Raw genomic sequence first — 13,441 nt, 5'->3', positions numbered from 1 at the left:
AACTGGCCTATAAATGGAAGAAACTGTACCTAACAAGTTTTCCCTCCAAGCTAGCGAAAAGCTTGATTATTCGGAAAACAATTCCAAATAAAGGAGTTTTATTAGACAAGTGCAATTTTTCAGTTATTTCCTTTTAATCCATGTAAAATTGTAACAGCCAAATAAAAACAAACGGATTTTAGCGCTAATTGCAAAATAAAACGTTCGGGAATGCATCATGCAAAAAAATCAAAAAACGGGTGTACAAAAATTAATTATCGTGTGCACCCTGCACCTTGCACTTTTGTTATTTCATAAGGATGGTTTAAAGCTGAACTAAGTACGTATGTATGTATGTATCTATATTTGAGTTTTATGGGAACTTTCGGTCTAGTGTCCTAAGAAGTCGGTTTTTGTTCATGTATTTGGTACGCATGTAAACATTTTTAAATTCACGTTGGTAAACTGAGCACATACACTGCAATCGAATGCGTGCTTTTTAATAAAAAGGTTATCGAAAAAATTAGTTTAAAAGTGCGTGTTTTGGGGGATGATTTGTGGGATATGCCCCTATGGAGTAAAAGGGGTAGTTTATACTCATTAAATATGACAATATGTGCAAACATATATGTACATATGTGTGTTTAGTTTAATATTAATATTTCTAGTCTAATATTATACATTGCTTCAAACCATGCAGGATAAGTCTTCTCCAGTGCATCATTGAACCAGTCATCGGATTTTAGGATCGATTACTTGTATTTGGCTAAACTCCGTTGAATGAAACCTGGCTCCTAGTACTGCCAACAATTTTAATGGGAACGTATGTTTGTATATAGGTCTTAAATTTTAACGGGTATCCTTTATTTTTCGAGGCCCAACTGCTTTCTGTTATCCTTATTCGCTATTTCTTGCACTTACCGAGAGAGAGAGCGAGAGAGAGAGAGAGAAAGAGAGGCTTTCAGAATTCTTGAAGTGCACTCAACTAAAAAATATGTACATAGACGTGAAATATACGTAATACGTACGTTAACGCAAATGCACTTCGAGTAAAAAAACCAATTGCCAGTTTTCGTTTATTGATTTATGTATATTTTATTGTTAATATTATTATTATTTTTTTTTGTGAATGCGTTTCTGCATAATGGTACATATGTATGTGTGTATGTATGTAACTATTTCTTTGTAGTATATATATGCATTGTATTTGGTTGGTTAGGACACAACTAGGAGAATATGAGTTTGTAGCTTATAGATTTTCTTATTCATATGTATGTATGTACATATATCTAATAATTTGCTCTGAAATACAATACATAAACAATAAAATGGAATCTATTTTTTATTTTTTTAATACAATAAATATGTATATTATTTTTCTTTTACGCATTTATATATGCATGTGACGACCTTTAATAAAACATTTACTTATATTTAATATTATGTGTGTATCTATGTATATTACACATTTGACAACATTTCAATTTCAATTTAGCTAGTTTAAAGGTTTTTGCCAGTACCTTCTGTGTTACATAGTTACATACTCTGGGATTAAATACATAGAAGAATAATATAATAATGTGCAATAATTTTTTGAAGTAATAAAAAAATCGAACCGGCAGGCGTAAAATATTTTTGAGTAATAAAAAGCACCATAAGAAGCTTTCTTTCTAACAGTTCAAATAAATATTTCTTAAATAATAATATTCTTTTTTTGCGTAGGTGTCCATATCATACTGTATACGCACCCGTATGAGTTAGAATGTATTCCCCAAATATATATTTAAAAAAAAAATAATCTAATAGCAAAATTATTACTTTGAGCAGTACCTTATCTTAATTGACATATTTTTTTAGTCTGTTTTGCGTTTTTAGTTAATAAAAAAAAAATAAATAAACCCGATTTGCACTGCATTTAAAATATGACATGCGTAATACTAAATATAGATATATATGTACATATGTATAATAAGCACAGGTAACTTTAACATTTTCCATAGGTACATAACGTCTTGCATATACAATAGGGTGATCCAAAATAACTAACCAACCGAATCTATAGTCTTAAATGGACCTATTTACTGCGAAGAAAATTCTCCCATTTTGAAAAATTTTATTCTCATGAAAAATGTGGATTCCTAACGGTTTAATAGCTATAGCATTTGGAATGAAAATTTATTTTTTTTCATACAATTTACATGTACATGTTCAAATGCCCATCGACACCTTTTAAAATTGGAATAAAAATTTTTCCAAACCGGAGAATTTTCTTCGCAGCAAATAGGTCCATTTAAGACCACAGATTCGGTTGGTTAGTTATTTTCGATCACCCTAATATATAACACACATACATAAGTATATATCGATATTGCATTTGTAAATATGTATGTGACATGCATAAATATATCTGCATAAATTCACATTGCGTGTTATATTCTTATAATAAAGTGAACTTAAAAGCTAACGCAAAATGACTTAAGGCTTGTTCTCACTACGTCATCATATCTTGCGCAAAAACATTTCGAAATTAAAAAAAAAAGGATTGAACTTAAGTGTTCACAGTTCAAAGAAGTAAGTACAGATGTAATTGAAAAACACAATATATGCTCAGATGGTCAGGTATAAAGGCATGACATAGAAAAAATATATATATAGACTGCCAGAACTGGCTTTGCTAAAAAATCTTTCACATAAACAAAAAAAGTAAATAAATGGTGAAAACTGTTTAAGTGTTGGGAAGTGCAATCAATTTAACAATTTCAGGAAAATGTTGTAAATTTACACACAAAAAAAAAAAAAAATAAAAAGAATACCAAAAATAACTCAAAAAATGGGCTAAATTCTAAAAATTACGAACAAATTAACTCATAAAAATTGTATTTTTTTTTTTAATCTTAAACCTACGAATGAAACTTCTCTCTTTCTTGGAAATGCCTCTCAAGCTCCCGGGAAAAAATATAAAAATTAAAAAAAAAATTGTGCACTGATTTGAAAACTTGAAAAATACTGTATGTATTTTGTTTGTGGGATAATTTTGCAAAGTATGGAAAATATATTTACAAGTAAGTCTCTAAAACCAAGAATGTCATCGATTGGATTGTTTTTTCGGCAACTTATTTCTGTGAAAATTATAAACTATTGATACAAATTTCCCTTCTTCCTTTCTTTCTTCAGCCCAGACATCCCAGTTCAAAAATTATACCGAAAATGCAATCAAACTATAAAATTTAAATTAAAGAGATTTTCATATTTCATCCACATTGCTGTTTGGAACAAATAATAAACTTCTCAAATAAAATACATACAGGCGGGTTCTGCAATTCACTTCCGACCGAATTTCAACGCCATACAATTTGAATTCGAAGTGACTTTGGTTGAAATTCACTCGGAGGCGTATTATCAAATCTGCCTGAATACTCTTAAATTTGCTTAGTTTATTCTTTCTTTTATTTGAACATTATATAACATTTATGTATGTATGTATGTATGTGAGCAAATTGAATTGTTTAAATGGACGAAACATTTAATTCGAAGGAAATTGTAAATATTGGCTAACAAAGTTCGTATGAGTACCACGAGTATGTATGTGTGTATGTATGTATGTATGTATGTATGTATCTGCCCGCACAATCAAGCATAATGGAATTATGCAAATTTTGTACTACTGCGAATTAATAAAGCGAGCCTTAGACCAGATTTTAATAGCGATGACAAAATGCGCGCACATGTATGTATGTATCCTCGGCTCCAGCTTCCTAAGGTCACGCAGGTGTAGCTAAGCGCGCTTCGCTGATCAGTTCAATTCTCAGCTCAGCTAAAGCCTTTCGTGCGCTCTCGAGTCATAAATGCCGCTGAATTGCAGGCGGCGCTGTGTGCGGGATGGTGGGGTGTATGCCTTGGTGGGTGATAATGGTGAATCTTTAGTGATGGTGGTGGTGGTGGTGGTGGTGGTGGTGGTGGTTGTGTTCTGTGTGGCTTACTTTGACTCATTTTTAATTAAATACTAAATTTTTTATAATTATATCTGATCCATATACATATATATTTGTATGTTTGTATGTAAACTTTTTGTTTTTATATTTTTCTTCAAATAACAGTCCAAAGCGTATTCGTTAAGATATATTTTTTTTTGTTGGCTTTTCATCAGCTGCATGCTGTCTGAATGAGTTTATGCCACTACAACTATGTATACTTGCCTTCTCTTCCAATTTCTTCTTTCAACCAAATTTTATTTATGAGTTCAAAAATTTACACATTTTTTCAATGACTTTCGCCACTAAATGGAACATATCGAGCCCTAACCGCCAAAATAACGTTAGCGACATTTTTTTCAAAATTTTATTTTTGATGCAGAAATATTCCTAGAGCGTCTAGATGCATTTTTGCATCAAAAAGAAAAATTTGAAAAAAATGTCGCTTACGTTATTTTGGCGGTTAGGACTCGATATGTATGTATGTATGTATATGTAAATGCATGTACTATGTAAATATGCAGCTAATTATGTACTACATATGTATGTATGTATGTATGTACATACAGTTGTTTTCCTATTTCATTTACATATGTATGTACATACATAATATTTATATATGAATGTGCGTAGTTAAAATTAATTTTCTACTGCTGTCTGGTGCAATTGACCCTACAGAACTCACACACTCACACGAACAATTGTGCGAGCAGACTCTGTGCGGCATTTGCACCGTCTCTGACTAAATGTAATTGACAACGAGGTCGGGGATTTATCGATGCTCTTTTGAGATGTGCTCCTCTACCCTATCCATCCCATCTCCAGCTGCATTTCCATCTTCTTTCCACCTGCTCTGCATTTCATTAGAATGTATACATTTTAAACTTACCGAGTATATATAAGTTTATTTTTCCTATTTTTAAATATAGTTTATCTCGTTCGTTAGCACACAAACGAAACAGTGATTAAAGTCTCAGGCATACAATAACAACAACAGTTAAAACAGTTAATTAAAAAGAATTCGTTAATACTTAACAAACTTGACAGCGCACAAGTACATATGTATGTATGTATGTACTTGCTTAAGTGCTTAAGTGCGTGAGTATACATCTGATCTGATAATGATAACCACTATATATATATATATATATATGTATATAGTTACTAAATGTATAATGAAAATGGATGCGCCACTTGAGCGCCAACAACATTCTTTTGATATGCTTTTACCTTAAAGATAGTTCTTGGTTGATATATGTAGATTTTTTGCTAAATAATAATTTCTAATATTTTCTAACATTTTTTTTATTTTGTTTTGTTGCTTGTTTGCGTTTTTCGTCTGCTTGATTTTTCGTTAATTGAACTAATTTTTCCACCTCCTTCCTTCCTTCCATAGGGCCCAGCCTGTAGCTCTGCTTTGGATTGCAACTGTACAGTCACATACATACATACATATACATATGTATGTATGTAAGTGAGCTGAACCAGCGGAGACAGTTAATTTTTTGTGTGTGTGTTCCTTTACAAGTCGTCACCTAACCGATGCATTTCCTCCAACATAAAATCAACATCCTGCTCGGTCACTGCGGCAGACGAGATGATCGAACGGAAGAAATTTGGCCGCCGATCGTCTGGCTGATAGCCGACCATCAATGTACCCTTCTGCATCATGCGCCCCTTGATGACGGGGCAAATCTGCAAAGCGATGATGGTTAAACAATTTTTTAAATTAAACCAAATTTTAATGAAAATCATGATCTTACCTTTGCCAATTCAGCTTCCTTCCTCTTATCGTGTGGAACGCCGCGCAAACGCTTTGGTATATACCAGAAAGAAACATTCACCAACTCCGGCTCGAGTATCAGATGGAAGCGATCTGACTGCTCCTTGATGCGCTTCACTTGATACTCGGCAAGTTGCATTAAACGGTCCTGCTGACGCTCGAATCCCTCATTGCCCTTGGAGCGCCACTGTAGCCACAATTTGAAGATATCGTTGTGCCGGCCGCACTGGATGACCTTGTCGCCTGTGTCGTAGCTGATGTCATATTGCTTGTCGGTCATGAAAAGATACTCGGCTGACATCTGATTACAGCTAATCAATAGACCCTGCGGGTGGGGAAAAAAAAGATAGAGAGAGCGAGAGAGAGCAGTAGTGGGGGGATTAGACTCAGTTGAGTGCGGTGGCGAGTAAAATATCTGTGGAGGCGAAAGTGTTAGCGCGTGACCGGACCGGAAGTGGGCGAAAACGAGTATACCGTGTGTGTGTGTTGAGAATTGAGCATTTTCGCAGCAGATTTGGAATTCACACGCATTTAATGCGCTTTTCATGTTGATTCCGCTGCTTGTAGTTGTAATTGTAATTCCTCTCAAGGCTGTCAGACTATTTACTTAAGGGGATTATGAAGTGCGCAATATGCTGGAGGCTGTGTGTGTGTATGCATACATACATGCACATTTTTTAAGTACCTGTGCATACTTACATATATGTATGTAATATTAGGTGGAGCTTTAAAGAATTTGAAACTTTTTTGTTCCTAAAAATGTGAAATATTAGTGATATTTATTTTCACAAACTACTTAGCGGTTACGACTACAATAACATACGCTTAGATCGTGTGTGCATCTAAATACCTAAATTCTTGTTGGAACCAAAGTCAGCCCTGCGTCCGCTTACATTTTGGCAATAAGTCAAGTTAAAATTTTAATTAAAATTCCTAAACTGACAGTTTGACTCAGCCACGACTGGCAATAGCTTTCAACAGCAACTGTGACCAATGCGAACATATTGAATGAATGACTTTTGTTGTTAGTGTATGTATGTCGTAGCTGATGTTGCATATTGTACAGTGCAACAACTGCTGTGAAGATTTTCTTTCTTCGTTTGGGGGTGGCTATGCCGGCAGTTTACAAGAGGTTCAACGCTGCGTATAACGCAAGTCATTTCGATATCCAACATACATATGTACATATGTATGTACACTGTGCGAAATGTGTTCAGCCCCTCATGGCTTTGCTCACGAAAATAAAATCTCCGACTTAAAATTCGAAAGTTCATTACAAGCAAATCCTAAAAGCGCGAATACCCTTAAAGAGTTTAAAAAGTTTTAAATACAGCCGCTGTATCCAAGTTGTTAGTGGTGCGTACTATCACGTCAAAGTGACATGAAAAAAATTTAAACGATTCTGACAAAATATTTTTTTATTTCAACATAGTTTTATTAAAAGAAAAATACTGATAAAAATAAAATATTTCACACAAACAGGGTTGAAATTCGTGCCCTTTCGTAAAAATTTCCATTTTTAATTAGATTCTGAAGTTTTGTAGCCCATTGTATTCTAGTAGAATAAAGTACAAGTTTCAAATGGCTAAAAATTACGGTTGATTTTTTAGAATTTAAAAAAAGCTAGCAGAACACAAAAAAAAGGTGAATTGATATATGCATGTAGTGCCATTAAGCTTAAGAGTCCTGGAAAAATTCCGATGCATTCCAAAAAGTTCAGAGAGATCTCAAAAACTGCCAAAAGATCCTTTGAATTCGTAAAAAAAAAGAAACAGAACAAATTCTGAAAATTCGTAGAAAAAATTCCTAAAAGTTTCGAACTGGACATTAAATGACAAAATCTTTAATAACAATGCTTTTTTTTTAAATTGTACAAATCTGTTTTCATTCCATTGCCTAGTGGAGATGCGGCATTAAAAGTAAAAAAAAAAAATCGATTATAAACGCTCGAACAGTATTAGGCATATTCTGAAATTCCATTTCCGCCCTTAAAGAAGCAGACATTTTCTGCTCAAAGTATTATACGAGTACGTAATCAACGATTTTAAAGCAAAAAGAATTGTGTTCTACAATGTGAGAGGTTACACATTTTCCACTACCCAAAACATAAAAATCATATTAAAACCAATTAAAAACAAGTGAGCAGCGCTGTCTTCGGCTATGCCGAAGGCTTCATACCTTTCATGAACATCTGCAAATTTTAGTTTGACAGATTACTGATTTTGATACATCGATAGAGGAGTTACATACTTATATAAAAAATCGCATCTAAACAATCAGAGGTATGGAAGATATACTTTATATGACACCAATCTAAGTGATTTTCACTGCTATGTGATCGGTATGTAAACCGGTAACACAATTTATTGGGTTTAGTTTCCTACATAAAGGAGATATATCGCAAAAACTGGTATCTGAACAATCAGTGCTATTAGAGATAAAGCTTATACAGCATAGATTTTGACGATTTTCTCAGTAGACTTTGTATTATTATTTATAAAATATCTTACGAAATTTATCGGTTTTAGCTGTTCAAATAAAGGAGTTTTACAGTAAAATCCCATATCTGAACAATCAGATGTATGGAAGATATATGTTGTAGTCACCCGATCCTTGTTATTTTCACTGTAAGTATTCTGTTAATGAGTGAAAATGGTGCGAAATTTCATGTTCCTAACTGCATAAATGGAGGAGATATGATAAAAGACCTCATATCTGAACAATCAGTTGTATGGGGGCTGCAGGTTATAGTGACCCGATCTTCGTTATTTTCACTGTAAGTCTTCTGCTGATAATGAGTGAAAACAGCGCGAAATTTCATGGTCCTAGCTACATAAATGGATGAATTACAACGAAAAATCTCATATCTGAACAATCAGTTGTATGGGAGCTATAGGTTTTAGTTATCCGATCTTTTTAATTTTCACTGTAAGTTTTCTGTTGATAATTATTGAAAACTGTGCGGAATTTCCTGTTCCCAGATATATAAATGGAAGAGATATAACGAAAAATTTTATATCTGAACAATCAGTTGTATGGGAGCTATAGGTTATAGTGACCCGATCTTTGTAATTTTCACTGTAAGAATTCTGTTGATAATAGGTGCAAGGGCTGCAAAATTTCATGTTCGTAGCTGCATAAATGGAGAAGTTATAACGAAAAATCTCATATCTGAACAATCAGTTGTATGGGAGCTATATGTTATAGTGGTCCGATTCTTCCGGTTCCGACAAATGATTAATACATTATAAAAATACACCCACCTACCAAATTTTATCCGGATATCTCGAAAACTGAGAGACTAGATTGCATACAAACAGACAGACAGACGGACAGACGGACAGACGGACAGACGGACAGACGGACAGACGGACAGACGGACAGACGGACATGGCTAAATCAACTCAGCTCGACGTTCTGATCATAAAAGTATACATTTTAATGGGTCTATCTCTTTTTGTTCTGGTACTTACAAACATCGGACCAAAGTTATAATACCATTTCATGCTCATGAAAGGTATAAAAAAACCGTACTTACATCCTCCTTAAAGTGTATGGTAGAGCATTGCAATAGGGCGCCCATCAATTTATGTGGATTCCAGGTGACCGAGTCAGCTCTAAAATGCGTATAAGTTAACGAAAAGAAAAAAATGCAAATAAATTATTGCATAATTGGGCCACAACTGTGAACTTATAATTAATAAGTAAATAAATTTAATAAATTTCGCTTGCCGCAATTAAATGCCATTCAGTAACAAATTACAAGCAATTAACGCCATAGCCCACTACTACTGACTTACAGGCAAGTAGGCAGGCGCAAGTAGCCGGCAGGAGCAGAAAAGAGCAACCCTCTTATTTTGTCTATCAATGTTGAGAATCCTTGATGCTACATTTATCCTTACACACACACGCACACACATAAATAGTTACACACTTAGCCGCCACTCACTCTTTAGCCGAGGCTCATTGAGCGGCCGCAACATTTAATTCAATTCAAACAACTCGACATGGGGGGAGTGAAGTGCGTTGCGTCGAAGGAGCAAGGGGTGGAGTGGAGGAGAGCTGAGCTGGAGGTGGGCTGGAGGTGGGTGAAATGTCACTCAGCACGGGTGCGGCGCCTGCTAAACATCCCTTTGGGAGCTATTTACGGTTTCCCACACAGATGCTGCCGGCACATACATACATACATACCTATCGAGACTGTGCAACAATTTACTTATACTTAAGCCGCGCGGGGAGTGCTCGATGAGTGTAGAGCGTTGGCGGCACGCAGTCTGTGCTACAAGGCCATGGATGTTATCTTATTTGTTCAGTTGAACGTAAACATTCGAATGACATTTGCCAGATTTTGATTGCAGCGTTTATACAGAACATAAATTCAGTACAAACATACATACATACACATGCATTTTGCTTCTTTATATGTACATATGTATGCATGTATATATATGTATGTACGAACTAAAAGCGACTACTTATTTGTTGTGTACTCGTTGAGGCGTTGGTTGGTTGGTGCTCGAGTATGTCTGTAAGTGGCACATGAGAGTGCTCTTCATCAAGTTCATCAATAAAACGTTTTTGCCTGGGATTCTGTTCTGTTGCTTTTATTCGCAGTGGAATTGATAGTGATTTGTGTGTAGCATCTCATTTTTGTCTGAGTTATCATTTACTTTTTTATTAACACTTGTCAAATATTGGTATCTGGGTGGTTTAAGAAAGATTAATCGTATTCCGATAGATATTCAATAAATTACTTTTTTTGCAAGGATTTGAATGGAGCACGCGAGCGTTGGGAATACCTCTTAGGCGACAGATAGTATTTATGTATGATGATGAGAATGATTCTCATGAGAATCGGAATTCACTCTCATGAGGATGGATATTTATTCTCATTATCAATTAGATGGTGAGAATAAAAGTGAATTCTTATTCTCATCGTTTACTACAACTTACATATAGTCCCATGTTTTTCGTAATCGTTCATATCCTTTGATTTACTTGTGGTTATAATAAACTCAGAGCCTTATATCTCGCGATCTCACCCACTTCATTTTCGTTTCTCGTTACTTTAATTGAGTCCTCATCGATTCAATGCCTTTGGCACTATAAACTTAATTCTTTTACTTCAAATGCGCCATTTAAAAAAAAAAAAGCTATTCAGAAGGAGTTACGCCTTTTTACAAGCTTTTATTTAACTTCACATTTATGTACATTAGGGTGCAACACAAAAAAAGAAAAATAGCGGTTTTCCCACCGGAATCTTAAAATTTTTAAAATATTTTAAGACTTCCGCGAAAATATTTCGGAAAAATATTAAGATTTACGGGAGCCCTTAAAAAAATCACGTTATTTTGATTCCGTTAATAAAACTAAAAAATAAATTGGTAAAAGCCTTTTAAGCTTAAGCCCTTCTATGATCTGAGGTAATTTTTTTATAACATTTGTTTTAAAAATCTAAATTTATTTATAAAAAACTCGATATTTGATGTATTTTAAAATAGGTCCAGCTCACGTAAATCTTACTATTTTTCCGAAATATGCATGTCCTGGGATTTCGCAATCAATATTTCACTAACTTCCCGATAAGCTAGATACTTGAAACATAAAAACTTAGCTCATAACCCGATGACAAAGCAATGTGAAAAATGAAATAATCCGCTGGGTGGCGCGGGAGTCTTGACATTAGGAAAACCCACATTTATGGAGCGATTTGGTTCATACTTAGAAAGCTTGTTTTAAAAATATATTTTTACTATTCACTTATTTTACAAGCTACGGTTCCTCCTTAGACTGGTTAACTATTTCCGTAACTTATTCGTTACTAAAGCGTTTCTTGGACTGTAGTGGTAAATATTTTACATCCAAAGTGATGGAGAATAAATTAAAATATATTTTTCGCTTTAAGCAACCATGGAGTCTAATATGTTTAAAACTTTCAAGAAAGTTCATAAAATGTTGTTTTCAGGCCAAAAAAAAAGAAATGAATTGAAAATCTTATATATCTTATATATTTAAAGGTAATTTTTTTTATCCAACGAGATTTTTTGCCTGATTTCTGCATACCTCTCCCTAGAATATGTACATACCTTTTCCACAAGCTTCATATTTCAACTTTATCATATGCTCGTTTATCTGGTTCTTTTTACACCAGAGCGCAAAAATGAAGAAAAGAATTCGATTAAGCTGTGACTGTCTGTTCGTCCGTCCGTACGTCTGTACATCTGTCCACACGAGAACTTGAGTAAAAATTGAGATATCTTTACGAAACTTAGTGCATGTACTTCTTTTGAACGGATGGTATTGAAAATGGCCGATATCGGACTTATAGCCACGCCTACCTCCCATATAATGGTAGTTTTCAGAAATACCAAAACTGCGATATTTTAGTAACTACTAAACTTTATTCACACACTATTTAGGCGGAAAATATGAATATTATAAATTTTTGAAAAATGGGCGTGGCACCACACACAGTTATGACCACATATGTTTAACTCGGTAACCGCTCGTCCAATTTGTATCAAACTCTGAATGATTATTGTGCTGGCCACATAGAAGAAAAACGCTGAAATTTTTCATACAACGGTAAATTTCTGAACTGCGGAAACTTCGTTATTTCGAAATTTAAGGACGCTAATTTACTCAAAGTTGATACTGACAGCAATCTCTTAAAAAGAAATAAGATCGTTGAAGAATTTGGAAAAATGGGCGTGGTACCGCCCACTTATAACTGTATAACATTATCTCCTTAAGTCTAACTGAACACGCTCTGTTTGAATTACCATGTAACGGCAGTTTTCGGAAAAGTTTAAAAACCACACGCGGGCCGGATATTTATTATTCGGCTTTGCCCGAACTTAATTTTTTTTACTTGTTACTTATCAATTAATCGAGTTTTTAATCTTTTTTGTAAAACTGAACTTTGGGAGCATGGTGTCCTCGGTGGTGTAAATTCCGGCTAGTTCTTCGTTAAAATATCGATCTTCATACTGGGGTTAAAAAGCCCACATACAGTTACTATGTCATCAGCGTACCATTGACAAGTTAACCGCGTATTCTTTGGCTTCGAAGCACTCCATCGGCAACTATTTATGTTTTACCACCGATAAGAGGCAGATTGGTTTGAAGGATTCTAAATGAAGAGTGTCCTTCTTTCCGGACTTCGAGATGAAAACTACCTTCGCTATTCCTAGGGCATGTGGCTAAGCTTTGAATGCAAATGTTTCCTCTGTAACTAAATATTTACAGGCACAGTTTTCTAACTAACTACGAGTACATACAGATAACCATTATGCATATGCATCTGTGAGAATTCCACTCTGTCTCGGATTGCACATTTGGCAAGGTGCGCCAGCTGCTGCAGCTACTTGCAATTCGCAGCAACAACAACCACATAGACAAACAAACATAGGTATGTATGTAGGTGAGTAAAGAGTGCTTTTGTCAGTTGTTGTAATCCTTTTGTTCCAATCTGATATTTGTTGACATTCTTAATGCTAAAATGCACAACAAGAAAGAAAGAAAATGGACTGCAAAGTGCGAGACGCTCTCGAGTTGGGGTAGACAAATACTTGGCTAGTAAAGTGGATTTCCAGCGCCCCCGCCCCCCACGCTGTTAGTGGCAAAGAAAAGGGCGAAGAGGCCAAAACAGGTAGGGAAGGACGAGTGAAGTGATTGAGGCGTGAATTGTAAAGTAATTGATGGTGGC

General features: G+C 34.8%; 1 protein-coding gene across 2 annotated transcripts in view; it reads right to left on the bottom strand.

Annotated features, from left to right (window-relative positions):
• Nucleotides 1-5,032: 5,032 nt before the first annotated feature.
• Nucleotides 5,033-13,441, bottom strand: part of LOC118748006 (glutamate decarboxylase) — a 90,266-nt gene continuing 81,857 nt past the window's right edge. The window contains exons 6-8 of one of the 2 annotated variants that reach the window (XM_036482267.1): nt 9,272-9,350; nt 5,714-6,058; nt 5,033-5,645 (exon numbers count right to left, since the gene is read on the bottom strand). In XM_036482267.1, the coding sequence (XP_036338160.1) occupies nt 5,472-5,645; nt 5,714-6,058; nt 9,272-9,350 (598 nt within the window). In that variant the 3' untranslated portion in view covers nt 5,033-5,471. The remainder of the gene's footprint in view (nt 5,646-5,713; nt 6,059-9,271; nt 9,351-13,441) is intronic. The other variant, XM_036482268.1, reaches the window with a different exon arrangement.

This window comes from Rhagoletis pomonella, unplaced genomic scaffold, assembly GCF_013731165.1.
Source record: "Rhagoletis pomonella isolate Grant_MI unplaced genomic scaffold, Rhpom_1.0 Rhpom_scaffold_00012, whole genome shotgun sequence".
Lineage (NCBI taxonomy): Eukaryota > Metazoa > Arthropoda > Insecta > Diptera > Tephritidae > Rhagoletis > Rhagoletis pomonella.
Note: the sequence above shows the minus strand (reverse complement) of the source record. Positions and strands in the feature narration are given on the sequence as shown.